General features: G+C 31.9%; 1 protein-coding gene across 1 annotated transcript in view; it reads right to left on the minus strand.

The window, feature by feature from the left end:
• Positions 1-16588, minus strand: part of LOC147069570 (bicaudal D-related protein homolog) — a 272966-nt gene extending 256378 nt beyond the window's left edge. The window contains exon 1 of the mRNA XM_085950325.1: positions 15920-16588. Within this exon, the coding sequence (XP_085806451.1) occupies positions 15920-16456 (537 nt within the window). The 5' untranslated portion in view covers positions 16457-16588. The remainder of the gene's footprint in view (positions 1-15919) is intronic.
• Between the last annotated feature and the right edge of the window lie 3954 nt (positions 16589-20542).

Below are 20542 nucleotides of genomic sequence, written 5' to 3' on the forward strand. Positions count from 1 at the left end.
CTTTTCTGTACGACAGCCCACGGTGAACTGTGATACGGCGGACTGTATACGTACAATAATTTACATGCACCTAACCATTAAGAAAAATCGCTTCTCAGTAAACATTATTTTTATTTAAAATTAGCGGCAGAATATTCGTTGCGTTGAATTTAGTACAATTCGGTATTAAAACGTGAAAAAAATGCTGTCATTAATTCGCATCAAATTCAAAGTGCATCCGGAAAATTTTAAATAGGCTCGGATAATAATAATGTGTTTTGTTAGTAGAGGTCGCATAGATTCGTCATCGGAAATGATCACAGTCTGCGTTGATAATACATTGTATGTCCAACGCACCAAATTTGGCTACATGGACCTAGAAAATTCGTATTTTATAGCGGATATAGAGATGTACTTACTAGTAAAAATCAAAAAAATAAATGTAATTTTATAATAAATTACTAGCTGCAAGTGTAGTGTGGTGTGAGCTTTGTATTATATTGGATTTTATTTACTTAAAAGTGTAACGAAAATTCAAAATTAGAATTGCCAAGCAAGGTAATTAGAACAAAAAAACTTTTTTTTTTCATTTATGTAGATTTCAGTTGGGAAAGGGAAATCAAGCAAACATATTTTGACTTTTGTCCATATATAATATATAGACTGGCATGAAGTGCATTTGGGCGCCAAAATAGTACTCGTATCTTAAAAAATGATCTTACATTGTGTTTTAAGCATAAAGTATTCAACCAATGTATGTTACCAACGCTCACGTTTACTTGTGGAACATGGACTATTAATGTAAGAGAAATCCAAAAATTACGAAAAGCGTAACGAGGAATGGAAAGATGCATGTTGGCCATAACGCGGAAAGATCACAAAAAAACGAAGGACAAGGAAGCAGATAATAAATGGTAATGAGCTGGACCTGTCACTCGGGTAATGGACAACCGTTGGACAAATGTCGTCATATACTGGTATTCAATGGGTACTAAATATCCTTAAAACCCGCCGGATAGACGATATCATAAAATTCGGTGGATGTACGTGGCAGCGAAGAACTAACGATCGAGAAGAATAGAGGGAGTAGGGATGACATTTATCTAGCAGTGAATCTACTCAGGCTGATGATGATAATATATATTTCTACCATTTCCGATCATAATAAGATCATATTAGATAGGTTTGTATTGACAGATTCTTGTTTTTTTTTTACAAATTTTTAAAAATTGAAAAACAATATGTGTACTTGCCAACCCAGAATTCAAGCCTGGTACCCACGACGTTATAGGCGGACGCTTAAGTCTTATAATATATAAAACAAAACGTTTAATTTCAACATCTATTAAAGAAGGTAGGTAATCTTATTTCATTTACAATTGATTAGTAAGTATTTTCAGTTATAGTACCCACAACCAGTGACGTCCCTAGATAAAATGCCGCCCTTAGGCAGCGCCAAAATGCCGCATCATTTTTTAAATACATTATTTTTACATCATCCTTTCATTTTACATTTCCAGTCCAATATCCAAGAAATGTGTTGTATGGATACATTACTAACAAAATATCAGACTAATTATTCGCAAATATGCACGTGTCATTTCTAGTCACAAATGACGTCGAAGGGCAACGGAAGTAAACTAGATATCGCGAACCCAATAAAACCAGTGAGCTGATTTTTTTAATGAAAAGATATTTTCGTTATTACTAAGTTTAGGTAGCTATTTCTATATATTCTAAATGATTCTCATCGATTTACCGCTCTTCGAGTAACTGCGCCCCCAAGCGACGCTTAATCTGCCTACCCCTACGTCCCCACTGCCCACAACATAGCTAATCACTTTGTGAATACGAATATCATTGTAACTTTCCCTCCACGGATTGTTCGACATAACATTTATGGACGTAAAATATAGGTTACTATATCGTCTCTGTTCTGGCAGAACACACTAACTGGAGAATACTAGTTTTGAGTAATTTGACTTTGAAGTAGTTAAAATGTTTGAAATAATGGTCTATCATGTGAGTTTATTAAAAATAATCGTAAAAAGGATGACTTTAAAATAAAGACTGTTTGTTTATTAAGAAGGTTTCCAGACGGTAAAGTTTGAAATAAGGAACATTTTGGTACTAACTCAATATGTAATTTTTTCGAATTAGTGTTTTCTGCCAGAACAGTGACGATATTATGTTGTATTATTTATAGATTCTCTCATCGTTAATGAGAGATGGAACATTCGCTTTGACAAAAGTGACGTACTATACAAATATGACTATAAACTGGAATCGTTCTACAGTGATATGTCCATGTATACGGTAAACCCCTATCGTAGTTTTAATATCAAATAGGCATTGTAGCAAGTGATCCCTACCAATACACCCGCGAATTGTTCATTGCAGATTAATTCCACTATTATTACATTTGGCTTTTCTTACTGTGTTAGAGACGTAGGATGTTTTTCAATTAAACTGTTGTAAAAAAAATGCTGACTTCATCGTTAAAATTAAAGATAATATAATAGGTCTGCGTTGCTGATAGTGATGAGTAATAATTACAATGTATTGCCTTTTCGTGAAAGCAGTTTGTATAGTTTGTATAAAATTGTACAAAAAATGTATTAATACGTATAATTATGATAGAACATTCATTTGATGAGAAAGTATTAAAACATATACTTAACTAAGTATATAAATTATGATAAATATAATTTAAATTTAATTAACGACAAAATGTACCTAACTTAACAATTAAGCCTCTCGTGTGACTAACTCAGGAATTATTTACCGGCTCAATCGAAATATATACCTACCAATCCATATTTTTATTCAAATCGACGCTTTTTTTAGCGATGAATATTGTTACCCTATATTTACAACGATGACCGAGCGGCTAACGCGTCATCTTATAATATCGTCACGTACACATTTTTTTTACAAAACATACATCAAATTACATAAATACGGTGGAAAATTATCGAGCACTTCAGTTCGTAAAATTCTCCATTTCGAGCACTGCTTAAGTCAAAAAAAAATATTGCTTTGATTATGATATTATTCTTACCTATAAATAGTACATACTAATGTAGGTATTTTTTCTAGTATTTGTATAAATATCTTGACAGAGTCTACAATATTAAAATATTATAATATTATGAAAACAATTTAAAAAAATATTTATAATAACACAATTAATATAAAAATATAGAATATAAACCTCTGTCTGTATATACTTATAAGTTTCAATGACTTCAAAATAAAATCAAATTATTATTACTTATATAATCTTGGCTTATTTAAAAAAAAAACTTGTCATATTCTTCTATGCAAAGTCATTATGTCCAAATGTGTAAGTTTCTATGGGAAAAGGCAGATCTCATCGCGGTTTTAACTGGTTTGTGTGCCTACGCTTTCTTTGAATTCGCAGGAAACGTGGGCATAGTACATTTTTTATGTTATATTCTATTTAAACAAGGCAAATACAAGTTAGATAAATTTCAAGGCGAATCGGAAATAAAATAATTATTCTACCAATAAAATGCAGACGTTATGGACAGACGCAGAGATTTCAAGCATTATCAAAGTATACCTATATATTACAATACCCTGCTATCAATTAATAACTCCTACGAACTTTATATAATCACACTGGCTTATTGAGACAATTGCTCCGATATAAATGATATTATATCTATTTAAACATTTAATAGTAACTAAGTACCTACTAGGGAATCCAATCCCGAGCCAAAATTATGATCCCGGGATTGACATTTTTTCCATTGTTAACATAAAAAATTTATATTTACAAACAACATTGATAAAATCGGTAAAAAGTAAATCTAGTATAATTTATACTATTTAAGACATTTTATTGTTAATATTGTATACTTTCAATCTTGGAAATACATGAGTTTAATGGGGTAAATAATATTGTTATACAAATAATAGTGTGAATTTAATATGAGATTGCTGTTTCTGATAGTAAAGCAAATCGTGGTGTCCTTATGGCCCTTCCGCTTCATAAATTTAATTAGTCAGCCAAATATGAAACTGCCGTAAAACGTATGAGATCATGGTAGAATTACTTTGTTAATAGTGCGAAGCGTTGTTTTTTCCCAATCTTGCTCATTTTTATTAATTTATGTGAAAAAATAAAATGAATCGGCAACTTACACATGGGTATAAATCAAACTTCATTCAAACTCAGTTTGTTTCTAATGTAGTTATTTGTTATTAAAAGTATTTTTTCTGTTATATTTTCGTTTTTATTTAATTTTCCATAAAAACTGATAAAAAATCAATCCCGAAAGTTTCGGGATTATGTTTATCAATCCCGGGATTCATAGGTATCGAAAATAGCTCGGGATCCCGGGATTGGAATCCCTAGTACCTACGTATTATTTCCTTAGCCGGCCTTAGCGTATATTGTAGTTAATTTGTTTACAGACAGTTGTATCTCGGTCTGGACTTGTCCTAAGAGCATAAATAATCACAAAATAAGACAGTATGCATATGTACGTAATACATTCAGTATTTTTCGCGTCAATTTTACTTTAAATAATTACAAGATAAAAAGAACTTTTTATATACAACGTTTTTAAATTTTCTGTTGAATTATTATTCTCAAACTTGTACTTGATATGAAGTAAATAAAAAACAAACAAATATAGAATATTGAAATGTCATTTTGACATTTCATTTTGATTTCCATAGTAACGCACGTATATATTAATAATTTAGTTGCTAGGACCACCCCCTTAGCAACCAATAATAGTCTTTTACTTTTTACGGATATTTCTGAAATAACTTTCCATACAAAACAGAATTAACTGAAAATGAATTCAATTCTGCTTAAAGATGGTTAAAAGTATTAAAAAAATGCATTGGCGTCGTGTTCTGATATATTCTAAAAGTTTCAAATGTCTAGCTAGTCGGGAAGTTAGTCAAAAATCGATTGCAAGATTTGTACCAGAGAAAGAACCACCAGACGAATAAGAATACGAGCTAAGAAAAACGTTGTAAAATACAATTAAAAGGGAGATTTTCGCAACATAAATATACAGAAATTGTTGCGTATTCAAAAGAAATTTGAAAATTAATAATAATATGTTGGTTACTCAAATAAGTAGGTACTGTATTAATACATAATTTAATTATAATGATGTATTGTACATCATACTTTCACTCCAGTGTAAAATTAAAATGATTAAAGGGAATATTAAACAGTTTAGTTTTGTACATATTATCGTCACCTCAACATTACAACTAGATAACTCCGATTTGGTCATTGTTAGGAAAATTAAATTTAAACTTTACATAATTAATCTAGGCTTTAATTATTATTTAAAATAGAAAAGGAATATTGTACTTGTCTTATTGGGCACAATTAAATAATGTTCATTTTATATATTGTAGATACATTATTTTATTTATTTAATGCATTTTTTGTTTTAAAGTTATCTAATATTTTCAAACAGTTTCCATTAACTTCTGACTTACCTAGTTGTATCATTTGGTAAAGAAGGGAGTGTAGAATCATAATATACAATAGCTATCTCAAAATCAGTGAAAATCGAGTTATCTAGTTGTAGTATTGAGATAACGATATATATATAACATTCATACATATATTACATATATTAATATGTATGACTGTCTCGAGTAGCTTTACGATAAAAAATAATCTCAACATTTTTTTATATTCAGAAACATACATTTGAGAAAAAAATCATTATAATAATATTGTGTATGGCTTTATAATATTTATATTAGCTTTCGTTGAATAAAAAAATATTGTATTATATTATCAGCAAGTGCAAGTACGTTATACTTCACCAAAATTTGGAGAGATCCTGACACCGGTTAGTAATAATTAAGGTAATAATTGATATCTTGATTTAAAACACAAAAAGTCGATTGCCAAAAATTAACGAATAAAAAAATGACATGAAAAAAAGACTCACCCTTATGCAATGTAGTAGAGTTTTAAGTACATACAAATTATATATTTACATCAATTATTTTCCTTTATCAAAAACACAATAAGTTTACTTACAAAAATTAGCATAACTCTTGACTATTGATTTTTTCCGACAGTTTCACCTATATTTATCTGTTTATTACGAAACAATGATAATAAAAAAATCAAACGATTTTGGCTGACTGAACTTTACGATAAATTAAAATTTTATAGTAATTTTATTTTTCATACACTTTGTCAATATAATAATGCGTCAATGATTTACGCAACTGGAAGGAAGGAATTAGCTTTACCGATAATATTTTTTACAGTTAATTTTAACTCGTCGTAAAAACTAGCCTACAATCACGCTACATAATCCATTAATAATTATTTAGGAAATACTTATATTCAAACAAAACCAACTGGAGGTCTATATTAAATCATAGCAATTTTATATTTTATTTGTTATATGACTGCCAGTGTATGTAGCAGGCTAGAATGACGGCAAATTAATTGACAGTTGTTTCTTGCGGTCGAATTTGATATTAGTATAGGAAATAATATTATATATTGACCATGTCCGATCCTAATAAGATCATAATATAGGCATTCACAGAGTGGATGTTTGTATTGAAAGATTTTTGTTTTTACGAGAAACGTATGCCAGTTGCTCACTCTCAAGTCCATACTCTGACTTCGAACACAAATTGAAAAATAATATGTATATTTTCCAGACCCAGAATTCAATTTCAATTTTCAATTTATTTATTTTACATATTGTGGAAATTACAAATTATAAGTTTAAGACGTTCACAACATGACATTAGAAACAAAGAAATATTATTAAAACAGTTTTATGTACATAACACAATGTGTAAATACAAAAAATATTAAGTATATAGGTACAAGGAAGTACACCGGATGAGTTAAGCAGACCCTATTTTAAGAATTTAAAAAACAACCTCCACCTAAATTCACCCTCACCTAAGTGGAATATATCAATATCCGATGCGATTTCATTAAACATGGTTACTGCCCTCCCAATTGGCATTACTAATGGCAGGTTAGTTCTGCACCGTGGGAGAACAAACAACGGATGCCCTCGATTCATAAGGTAATTATCGGAGACACACAAGCCAACACCACCAAGAATGGCAGAGTTCACATTTACGCCGCGTATTAGTCTGAAAAAATATGTAGCTAAATAAAGATCCCTTCTAAATTTTAAGCTACAGTATGTAAGCATCCCTAAGAGAAAATCAGTCGGATAGAGCCACGGATAATATCCATACAGCCGAAAGTAAGGGAGTCTCAAAAATTTCTTTTGGACTCTCTCCACCATAAGGCCGTACTTCAACTGATGCGGGGCCCAAACGATAGACCCACTCTCAAGTCTGCTTCTAACTAAGGAGTTATAGAGAATTTTTAATACCGTAACATCCGAAAAGACCCGGGAAGTACGCAAGACAAAGCCCAAATTCCAAGATCTCTTACAGATGATATTCGCGAGAGAACTCTGCCATGCATCGAGTACTGGAAAAACAATACTTGTGAGGCTTTAGTAAACGATAAAACATTGCATTTATCAATATTGAAGTCCAGTTTGTTACGCCTGCCCCAATCTAAATTATTATTATCTATATCAAGTTGGAGTTGACGACAATCGTCCAAGGTGACAACTTCCATGAAGAGTTTCAAGTCGTCAGAAAACAACAAAAACATAGCATTTTTAATTACCAATGCTTTGTCATTTATGAAAATCGTGAACAGCAATGGCCCTAAGTTTAAGCTCTGGGGGACACCAGAAAATGTGTAAAAGGTCTGTGACTGATAAAGGCCGTACGAAACGTATTGTTGAAACCTGCGACCCACGATTACATAGGCCGACGTTTAACCTTTTCCATGTTTCACGATATTACTATGGCAGTATCTGAAAGGCCGTAGATTTTTAACGACACACGTTGAATGTAGAGCGAAGCTCTTACTACAATCGCTGTAATACCGATAATTTGTAGCTTAGTGTTTCATATTATATATATTTTTTTTAGATTATGCAAATCAATCGACAGTGGCTAGTAATTAAGTCGGGCGAGATAACTCGCGAAATTTGTATGTGCGGCCTCATATAGCGAGATAACTCGCTGAAGAGATAGAGGCAATTAAGTCTCTAGGTCTCTATAAATACACTATATACATTTTACCTACTAAATTTAAATTTTTTAAATTGTAATATAAATCGTCCTAAATCGACAGATATGTATCGATGGAGCACGGAATCATTTATTTAAGTATAATTTTTAACATATAATAATATAGTTCATTTTCATTAAAAATGTTTTTCGTACTTTTGCCGCCCCCTAAATCCTGCCGCCCAACTTTTTCGCACCATTGACACCACTGCTTGGCGCATCTATGTAAAAATGATTCTGCATTACATGCTAAGCCCGGTAGCACATAAAAAATCGTCTCGTCTCGACTGGGATAAAGTCGTAAGTGAAAACGCAATCGCAATTGGGCGCAATGTTGCTAGGAATAGAGATATTTATTTTAAAAATATAAACCTTAACGTCTAAATGGGTCAACAATTATTAATGCATACATTTAATCCATTTGTTAATCACAGTAAGTATAACTAAAAAAATATCACGATTTATGATACATATATAATATTACATATTATTAAATTGTTCATATGAGTATATATAGATATTTAATATACAAATATATTTTGTTTAAAATCCAATGGATAAGACTCACTATACAAGACTCAATATGCAAATATAATCTTAACTCGAGCAAAAAATAACTACCTAATCAATAATTTGCCCCCAAGCACTTCTCGGCATAAGTCGGCTTTATAAATTACTATCAAAACATATTAGGCCATAAAATGCGGTCAATGTCTTAGGGAGGCCTAGCTCATTCAAAAACATATATAAGCATAGCTATATATCGTATATTATATGACAGTGTTCTGTTTGTTTTACTTTCAATTTTGCCCCGGAGTTATCGTACAGGTTCCGCATTTTTTGAACTGATTGTCGCAAATATAATATAAGGTGTAAAAACTGGTTTATTATTGTTTAGTTATAATATGACTCATGAACACATTTTTACATCTATTATAAGTTGTAATATAAATGTTTATATAAAATTCTTTATCAAAATATTGTAATGGGAAAAATATGACGTGTTGCCTACAATTTACTTATCTTATCTTTGTATGCTGTATTTATTTAGCACATTAACAATTATTATATTATATTATCATGTTTTATTTAGGTTTAAAGATGGCATTATTAGAGTATCACTCGCCTCTTCATACATGGGTTTGATGGGTTGCGGGTAGAGTTGGGTATTTCCCGAGAAAATCTCAATCTCAAGGTTCGGGATTTCCAGAAAAGAATTCTCGAGAATTCTTGAGACATCGAGAAAATTAAAAAAAAAACCTTTCATCAAAATAGACAAATTCCAAACAAATTATAACTAATAACTTTTCATACAAAACAGAATTAACTGAAAATCAATTCAATTCTACTTAAAGATGGCTAAAAGTATTTTAAAAATGCATTGGATTCGTGTTCTGATATATTCTAAAAGTTTAAAATGTCTAGTTAGTCGGGAAGTTAGTTAAAAATTGATTGCAAGATTTGTACCGGATAAACAACCAACGGACAAATAAGAATACGACCTAATAAAAACGTTGTAAAAATGGGAACTGATTTCCTAGATTCAAGTGAGTTATTATACTTATGGGTTAAATTGGAAAAAAACTAAGAAAATGTTAAAAAAGATAAAACCTTTTTATTATTGTTTTATTTTTTTAAATCATAAAAGTAAAATATATACGCATACAGCATGCTTGCTATTATTCACATGACGTAGGCCTTGTCTTTTTACACACGTATCCCATGAGAATTAACGATCACTGTCTGTCAAAATATATGACAAAACCCCATGTGAAAGTTTAATGTCATTATTAATATTAATTTAATTCTAGAACAGGTTCCAGGTCCGTTTGTTTTTCAATGTCAAACTGTCATGAAATTATTATGAATCAGTCTACGAACTGGCCCCAAGGTTTCTAATAGGTAATGATACCCATTAGGTAATTGGTTAGTTAGAAGCATTGACACCTTATGCGATGTAATTATTTCTAATGACACCCTGCCCAATAACATCTATGTATTACATTCAGTATATTTTTAAAACACGAATTTCTTTTTAAATTATAGGTATAATCTGTATTATAATACTATGCCATGGCGTATTTCCTTGAAGCGCAAGAGGCACTCGCTTTGTGAGAAAGATCTAAATACTTTGGATGAGTATTTTTCACAGTTTAACTAAATCGACCCATGGCTTATCCTCTCCATTCCCATTGGTTTCCAGCAATCAGGAAGAATATTTCATAAATGATTTTCCCTATATTCGTTGGCGTGTCTCTCTTAAAAACCATTTTTACCTATCATCCCTTCTAAACAATTTTCCGTAACAACCTCAAAGACTCCATATTGAGAAACCTTAAGGTGCATGCTCCATCTACCAGAGGCACTGGGTAAAAAATACGAAGCTTGCAGTTTGCGACGACAATTTACTTTTTTTTTTAAATGTTTTATATATTCAATACATAACTAAAAACATTAAAAAATATTAACTCTTTAAAGGATCCCATCTTATTATTACATATTATTTTATGATTGTATTTATCATTAATATTTTTATTAAGTTTTCACAAATGAAGTGAAATATTTTTTTAATAATAAATTGTTGTATTGTACCGATGGCCGAGAGGCTTGCGTGTCGATCTATAATGTCGTGGGTCCCAGATACGAATCCTGGGTCTGGCAAATACATACCTAAAATGTTGTTTTTCAATTTGTTTTTGGAGTCAGAGTACCTAATGGGTTGACCAAGTGGCTAACATCCATTTTCTCGTAAAAACAAAAATTTGTAAATACAAACCTCCACTCTGTGGAGGCCAATGATCTTATTAGGATCGGACGGTACTATGAATAAACAGAACATGAAGAAACGGAACGGCGACAAAACAGTCCACTGATAATTAGAACTATGACATTTCAGGAAAAATATAATATTTCATATTGAAATTGTCGTATCTCTATTATGTAGTAGGTATAGATTTTTAATAACACAGGTTTTTAAGGGGGGACATGCTCGTCGAAGGTCAAAATTGAGTTTTTATTGTATTTTCAAACCATGATCCTGGACACTCCTTAAACGTTGTAGATAATCTATATCTCTGTTCAAACACGCGCGTTAACATAATTTTACTCCCTACTTTAATTAGAGTTTGTCAATTTATGGCTACGGCCGTATGTTGTAGCTTAACTACTAGGGAATGACAAAAGAAATGGCGTATTTCAAAAAAACGCTACCTTATTCTTAGGTCAATAATTATTATAAAGCAATCATTATTCATAATATGTTTATCACACTTGAATGTTCAAAGACATAGCTTATAATAAGTATCTTTAGAATTATCTTCAAATGTGTTAATCTTGCCGACTTTTTGAATAATAAAATGCCTAATTCTTGTAAAATTTGGGATCACAGAGATTATCAAAATATTTTTTATCGTGAATATTTTACAAAAATTATCTCGTAATAAATTATACTAATGGTTTTATAAATGCGTCTAAAAATTAATAAATGTAAAAAATCTTAACACCACTGCACAGTTATGTACCGAAATATGACTATATTCTAAAACATTAGAGCGAGAGGTTTAAAAGAATACTATTTTATGTAACAAAAATACTTTATGCAGTCATCAAATGTTTAAAATAACTATAAAGGATAATAAGGCTTCAAAATTATATAAATAGATTATCTACAACGTTTAAGGACTGTCCAGTATCATGGTTTGAAAATACAATAAAAACTCAATTTTGACATTCGACGAGCGTGTCCCCCCTTAATACGCCGTAAAAAATCAAATTATATAACTTCTGTATCTAATCGCTGAAAATCCTTATTTAAACGGGACTCAACTCAGTATTGCCGGCAAGCTAGGTATAACTATTCTTAATCAATATAATAAGTTTAAAATGCTTGAGTGATTAAATAGAACGAAATAATGAGTTTAATAATCCTGTGGAGTTGTGCATGATTATCAAAATAAAGCAGATAAATTATTGAGGTTTTTACGCCGAATGGCCAACGTTCAGAGATTATATAAATTAAATATTTATGTATATATTATAATATTTCTTTTATAAACTTAAGTTTTATAAGTATTCAATTAATAAACAGATAATACATAGGTTTTATTTTTATACTAGTTGTTCTGTTTTGGAGGAAAAAAACATCAATTTTTATTAAAAACATATAAATATGTATGTTTAACTGAAAATTCTTTGCAATGTTGGATGTATAAAACATTGTTCAGACATAAAATGTAAAGTAGATAATAGGTACTTAATATTATTTATTCAAATAATTAAGTATGCTCTATGTAGGTATACTTATGATAAGAAAGATAATTAGCAGATAAGAAAGTATTATCAATCATTGCTTCTCATGTAATAAACATCGACAGAAAGGTAAAAGTATAATACTTATATATTATAATATTATATTTAAGGTGTTTTTATTTTAAAATAACAATATTACATCAATACCTAATCATTATAATAATTATATGTAATTACCAAGTAAATACTAACACAATTAATTACTACAAATTTGTGTAATTATAATTTAAATAATACTAGTTGAAATTTGCAAATGAATATGATCATTGCCCACTGAAGAAGGAAACCGATACATTACACGACTGGTCCTACTTTTCGCCCCTCCCGTTGTCTATGGATGACCTGTCATTGTCTATATAGTGCTCATACTGACGCGTCTAACGTGTTCACTTGTCGGAGTATTCTTAGTTTCAGATTATTTTAAAGTATCTTGGAGACCTTGGAGTTCATCTGATTTAGTGGTTATGTGTTATTAATAATTGGAAGTGACGATCAAAGTAAGTAAACTTCTTCTGTGTATAATAATATCATAATACACTAGGATGTTTGTCAATGTGACAGTCAATTCTAAACGACAATAACTAATAACTTATTATTATACTCTTCAGTCAGTATAGAATACCAAACTCTGCTTGCAAGTACATTATCAATAAATAGTATAGCAGTGGGCTGGCTTAAGCGCCGGTCTATAGTGTCAAGGGTCCCAGGTTCGAATCCTGGGTCTGGCAAGTACACATATTGTTTTTCAATTTGTGTATGAGTCAGAGTATGGAAATAATAGGTTGAGCAAATGGCTGACATCCATTTCTCGTAAAAATAAAATCTGTTAATACAAACCTCCACTCTGTGGGGGCCCATATGATCCTATTAGGATCGGACATGGTCGAAAGAAAGTGGACCACTCGTTACTTGTGCAAAAAGTTATGCTCAGGCTTTATTAATCTAAAGTTGGCGGTGATATGATACGAGAAACCAATGTAATTTAATTAATATGTATATTTATATCAACATGCTTTGTTTGTAACTAATTATTACCGAATGTTATTTAATAGTCAATACCTACTTAATTACATGCTACTTATAAGCTTTGATTAATGATTCCGGTGTTTTAATTTCCAATTTATATAATACATTGTTACTACGTTGTTATGTCATAATCATTATACCTAGCTGTTATTAATTTACTCTATATTTTGATGCTTCATCATAGTCATCATAGAAGCAATAATAATTGTATCATCAATAAGCATTTAATTATCATGTGCCCGAATCTGAGGCTAGTCTCTTTGATGCAACTGATTCGTGAGAAAAAATAAATGGGGGCCTACAAATAGTTCAAACATGTCTTACAATTATAGTTTTTTTTTCGACAATGTCCGATCCTAATAGGATCATATGGGAGGTTTGTATTAACAGATGTTGTTTTTTACGATAAATGGATGTCAGCCACTTGCTCAACCTATTAGGTCCATACCCTGACTCACACGCAAATTGAAAAACAATATGTGTACTTCCCAGACCCAGGATTCGAGCTTGGTACTCACGGCGTTATAGTCTATACTTCAGTTGAGGCATGGTATAAAAAGATCGTGGCTAGGCAATATAATTTGTCATAAAAATCCAACATACGTCCATTTTATGTTATGTTTATTGTTATATTACTAATAATAATAGTATATTCATTGACATGTGTTCTTTTTTAAGTACATCCGTAAAGTTTTTAGTAATCTTTACACGATTTAAGAATATTCTCATCCGATGCCATGACAAAACAAATCAACGTGCAGACACCTCGACTGTCGGTCTCCGATTGGCGACTAGTGAGAAATTTCGTCGCACCTACTGTTGAAAATTATTTGCCGTTTCACTGAAGTACGCTCTTAAGCCGCGCGGCCACTGTTATGATATAATGATATAATTATACCATAATCTAAAAAATATGCACAGGTATTTATCACAAATTGAATTTGTATAGAATATTACCCAAAGAATATACATTCATAAAAGCAACTTGCCAATAATACTAAATTCCAAGATATACTGCTGTATTTATGTGTATTGTGATTTGTAAAAAAAAGAGACTCTTACCCGAATAAATACAATCAAACTATTTTATTTAATTTCTACAGAATAAATAATACCCAATATCTTGTTTGAATGTACAGATATATTTTTGAAATTAAAATTTTATAGTGTTTTTTTTTTGTTGTTGTTGAGGGCACACGGTGGTGAATGGTGGTGCGTGGATACATTGAGATTGATTTCAGGCTTCAAAATTTGGCACATCCAACATCAACACCAAAATAGTCAGTAGATATGATGTAATGTATTGACAGATTTTGAGGCCGTCTACAATAAAAAATAACTATAAAATTTTAATTTCCAAAATAAATCCGTAGATTCATTATGTGGTGACCACACTCAGTCATAATCGAATATATCATGAGACCTTACGTTTGGATGTAAAAGATTAGCGTTTTTTAATGTATCAGATGCAGTTACCTAAGAACGAGGTCGTCATACTGCTGAATTAACATGACTTAGTTAAAGAGAGTAGGTACTCATGGTAAAGAGGAGCACGTAGAGGCACAATCCAAAGTTAATAATTAATAAGTTAAAACTGTGGAAAATCTTTACATTTGAGAGGAGGTATGATAACGCAAATTTTCTAAATGCAACAAAATTGGTCTCTGTAGCGACAGCTGGTTGGACCGAGATGAGCAGCTCTTCCTTTTTTGTACATATTTTAGAATATTCGTAGAAAGGGTTGAAACCAGACAAATATTTCGGAAGAACAAAGAAAAGGTCAAAAGGCCAAAGCATGGACTTACTAGATTGAGCAAGTGGTTAACATCCATTTCTCGTAAAAATAATCCGTTACAAAACCTCTTTCCTCACTTATTTCCTAATTCTAATTTCGTTTAACTTTGACTGACTATTACATGAAATCGTACCTAAAGCAAGTAGGTACTATTATAAGGAAAACTGAATTAGGTAGGTATATAATATTTCACCCATGGCCCCTATAAGGGGTGGGGGCTGACAGGGCTCTAGCCTGGGGGCCCGTGCTCAGGAGAGGCCCGGCGAGGCAAGTTGACCAGATAAGTGAGATAAACACACATCACATTGCTTTAATAGTAAAAGAAAGTCGTAATAATATTATTATTTAAAATTATGTGGTTGTACGATACAATTTTTAATTGTGTATCAATATTCGACATCTCCATAATTCAAATGGATGTATTAAAACATATACTTAATAAAACACTAAATATACACACTAATTTTACCGCGTACACCATTTGGATAACGCTACTGTAGAGTGTTACACTGTCTTTATCCTTAGCGGTAGGTAGGGGGGCCGCTTCACGATATGGGGGCGTGAGGCCCATGATCTCACCCTACTGTCCGGTACGAAAAATATATTTAGTTTTTAGCTACGAAGTTTCGTATAAACTATATTATAACTACGTGTAAGTCTTACCTCAAGTTTACTGGAATACTGTTCCGTAAGCCGCTCGTGCTGCTTCATCAATTCCTCATTCTTCTCCAGCAGAGCCTTGCCGAGCTCGGCAGCCAGAAGGAGGTCCGCCTCCTTCTGCTGCAGCTGCGCCCACACATCCTCAGGTCCACCGTCGTTTCTCGACATCTCACTCACGTACCTTCCCAACTCTTCAACGAAATCACCACCTTCCAGCGAACTGGAGTTCAACGATAAACTTCCCTTCAAAGACCGGGAGCCGCTCTTATTTCTTCTGTGAGTCAGCAAAGGAATCACTCTATCACTTGATTCCGAAATACCGTCACTTTTGGGATCGTAACTGTACAAATTATCATTTATGTTATCTTTTTTGCTGTCGTTTTTTCTCAATTTATCACAGTCGATCAATCCAGATGTTGTCAGTTGATTCTTTGAATAGTTTTCAAGATTACTCTCGTGTCCTATACTAAATCCTTTGTTGATTTTACTACTATTGGTTAATCTACGATCTAAACCGGTTGCCATATATTTCGTGTACATTTAAAATGAAATAAACATACTTATCTGTATAATAAAAAATATTATATATATATTTTTTGTTATCTATAGTTTGCAAGAATGCTGTAAGAGTGTATGCCTACTTTTTTATTGTATTTACTCAACTGCATTATTATTCTGTCGTTTTATTTGTTTTGTCAAAAAAACTGTTATAAATTAATAATATGTCACTTTTTATCACTAAAACACGTAAAAAAGTAAAATGCAACGTAAGTGCATTGTAATATCACTGCATTAACACTCCAAGTGCGCGCATTTTAGGCACTTAAATAACAGAATAAATAATGACAAAACTATTATAACAATATAGTTATTTTGCGTATTATACACAATTTAGACTGTTTTAATTCGTTGTCCATTTGAAACGATTCATCGTTCAATCATGTTTAAAAAATCCACCAAAAAAAAACACAACAATGCACCAAACAATAAATAAAACTTGTTTCGTTATAAAATCACTCTGTTCTCTTCATGAGTAAAATCCCAGTGGTTGAAATAATGTTTTGGTTTGTTGTGTTATCGAGTATCCACGTAGATAGATCGATATTGTACACATTATGTAACTGAAGAGGACTGGTATATAGGGGTATATCCGGCTTCGGGGTAATAAGTCGATCGCGTAATTCGACGAAACGACAGTTCACTCTGAAAACTTTGCGAGGGAAACTCGACGTCGATTCGATCCGACCGAGAGGCAAAAAGGCACTGAGGCTTTGATAGTTTTTACACCTGAGTCGGAATACTTTGTATCGGGGGAGAAAGAGATAGTATACTGCTCACCGGCGCTCGTGTCTAAATCAGAGGTGCTCAAAAAATAATTTAATCCATCAATATTTATTAAATAGAATAATAATTCAATAATCAGTGTCTGCGAGCTAATATAATCTCAAATACATACGAACATAATTCAGACGGAAAAAAACACAATTTCAGCGGCGGGCTTAAGGCCGGTCCGGACCGGGCGAGTGATTTAGTAGAGTGGCGAGTGATTTAGTGAATTAGTAACTGAAAAGTGTCCGAACACAGTTCATCAGTGAGTGACGCGTCAAAATGAACAGAGCGTCGAGAGCGACGGATATTTCAAAACGGACACCATTCGCGCGACACGAGAGTGCTGCCGTCTGTCGTAACTTCAAAAATAATTCAAATGACACTATGCAAAAACGGCGTTGTTGAATTAAATCGATTTTTGCTCCAAATTCCTAGTGATGAATACTAATTTACATAGGATACCTACCTATAATATTTTTGTGGTTGCATAAATTTTTGTATGCTTACCTATGTATTTTTGTAGTTTGTTTATGTAATAAATACGTACTTTACGCACAATATTAAAACCACACCAGATATCTATCGAACCGCCAAAGAAATTTCTTACACATTCCTAAATGTAGAAATATTTTTTTAACAATCCCCTTATCTAATGCATCAGGTGAAAGATCATTTTCTGTTTTAAAGCTCCAAAAATTATTTGAGAATTACTATGGGAGAAAAAGATTTAATTTTGTATATAGAGCAAGAAATTTTAAACCGTATTGACACTGCCAAAATAATTGACGAATTTGCAAGACGAAAATTTATTTAAAACATGTTTTTTTATTTTATTTCTATTACCTTTGTTATATTTTATGTTAATAGATTAATGAGTGTTTCTACGTATAAAACTTTTTTTCTAACTTGAATTTGGGGCCCCGAAATTTTTACCGCTCAGGGCCTCCGCTTGACTTGATCCGCCCCTGATTGTATGCTCCATTGTCCTTACTGACTATAAAATACAATTATGTTTGTATTTTAATAATTATAAATTATAATTATTCTAATGAACACTAGGATAATGTGTACCTACCTACCTACGTCTTTACCTACTTTCAATAACAACAAGTTTTCTGTGAAATATTTCCAATATTTATCATAGTTTTAATCAACAAATTATCCACATTACCTACCGACATGACATAATATCCTTCATACTGAGTGTACAATGTACCTAAACGGAATAATAAATGAATATAACAATTATATATAATAATATAATATATATAATAATTAAAAGATAATGTGTACCTATTTACCTATCCTCAATAACAACAAGCTTTCTGTGAAATATCGCCATTTATCTGCGGATCTATCAACACACGTTCGCGACTTTTTGTCGCATTGAAGTATAGTAATATAAGTTATATTTTTTCGAGTAGTAATCTTTGTTTCAACGCTGTGCCATTCATACGGCAGTCGTCAACTAATGCACTCGCCTGTTCAGACCTGTTTTGTGGCTTGTTTAGTATATAGTGAGAGGTGGTGGGGATCGCTACTCGCCCAAAATAATAGAATAAAATGGATCGGATTGACTGACCATTTTACTAAACTACTCGACTAAATTTGTCTGTTCAGACACGGTTTTTTACCAAATCACTCGCTACTTCACTAAATCACTCGCACAGTCCGAACAACGCATTAGGGACGAGGAGGCCCGACGAATTGACTATGGTGGTGTGATTGGAAAAGAAGACATATTATGCAGATTGATTTCAGACTTCAAGAATTAGCGCATCCAACACCGATACTAAAACGGTCAGTGGCGCGTTTAGTGACATAATAATATGTGCGTGATACATTGACTGATTTTGAGGCACAATAAAAAATAAACTAAAACACCATAAATGACATTCTGTAACTAAAAATACTGATTATAGAGGATGTCTGTATAATATTAGTTATTTTTTTCTGTACAGGTAAGGATCTGTTTGAGTGGTTACATTATGGGCCCATTTGATGTTAGTTGAAAGGATTTTATTAAACTTTGTAATAGTACCTATATAATATAGGTGCTCAATTTGTGAGAAATCCGCAACTTTTAAGATTTCAGTAAGTATAATTTAATAATAATTGTATGACTGGTTTGAATTGTGTCGAGGCCCCCTTTAAAATCTTCTGTAAAATCGATTGCATCATCTGCGTGAAAGTGAAGTTTAGGTGTTTAATGCTACTGCAGTTACGGCTTTGTGATGATATTTAATAATAACTTTATTATAAGTAGGCAGTCGGTGAATATTTTAAATTAAATCTGTATTTAACTCATTTTTGGGTAATCGCGCCTCACAATCCGTAAGCAGTGAGTGGCTCAGGGATTACAAAAATAAGTGAGTTACCTTCTGAGTGTGACTGCAAGAAGGTGCCATTTTTGAGTGTGGACAAATAAAGAAAATTAATTGTTATAACCTATTCTATGTTCAATATTTCTGTATGTATCATAATAGGCATTGATGTTTGTTACGCAAAAAAACGCGCATTCAATATTAATAATATTTGAGGACATTCCGGGGGCTTTGTTTATCTGTGTTTTATGCTCTGACCATCGTTAAGTCATAAACCAAAAGAGATTCAAACTCTTGGTATATACGAGTGGATTTTGCATTATCTATCGTTTTAATCTGCTCTGTGATATAAACTCATGAAAACACTCTACCTTTTATCGTAAAAATAGTGTGATATATATATAATATCGTCTCTGTTCTGGTAGAACACACTAACTGGAGAATACTAGTTTTGAGTAATTTGACTTTGAAGTTGTTAGAATGTTTGAAATGTTCTATCATGTGAGTTTATTAAGTAATCGTAAAAAGGATGACTTTAAAATAAAGACTGTTTATTTATTAAGAAGGTTTCCAGACGGTAAAGTTTGAAATAAGGAATATTTTGGTACTAACTCAATATGTCATTTTTTCGAATTAGTGTCTTCTGCCAGAACAGTGACGATATATAGAATATAACGTCCATCCTGTGGGAGCCCATGTTCTCCACTTTGGAGCGAATATCGTAATTTACTCTCAATATGTTGAGGTAAGTTACCATTTCTACCTTGACTGAGTATGCGGGATTGGGTTAGAGTAGACACTTAGTCTAATTGCACTATTTTGACTATAAGTGGTTATTAGCCAATCACTAATCCTATTAGGCAAATGTTGTGGATTAAAACACACCTAGAAAAACAACAAATGATTTTGCACCAGTGATCGACGGATCTAATCTAATGGAAGGACGCAAATTTAAATATATATACTTAATGAA

The sequence above is a fragment of the Rhyacophila brunnea genome, unplaced genomic scaffold, assembly GCF_057557595.1.
Source record: "Rhyacophila brunnea isolate RB1 unplaced genomic scaffold, BYU_Rbru_1.0 scaffold_23, whole genome shotgun sequence".
Taxonomy (NCBI): Eukaryota; Metazoa; Arthropoda; class Insecta; order Trichoptera; family Rhyacophilidae; genus Rhyacophila; species Rhyacophila brunnea.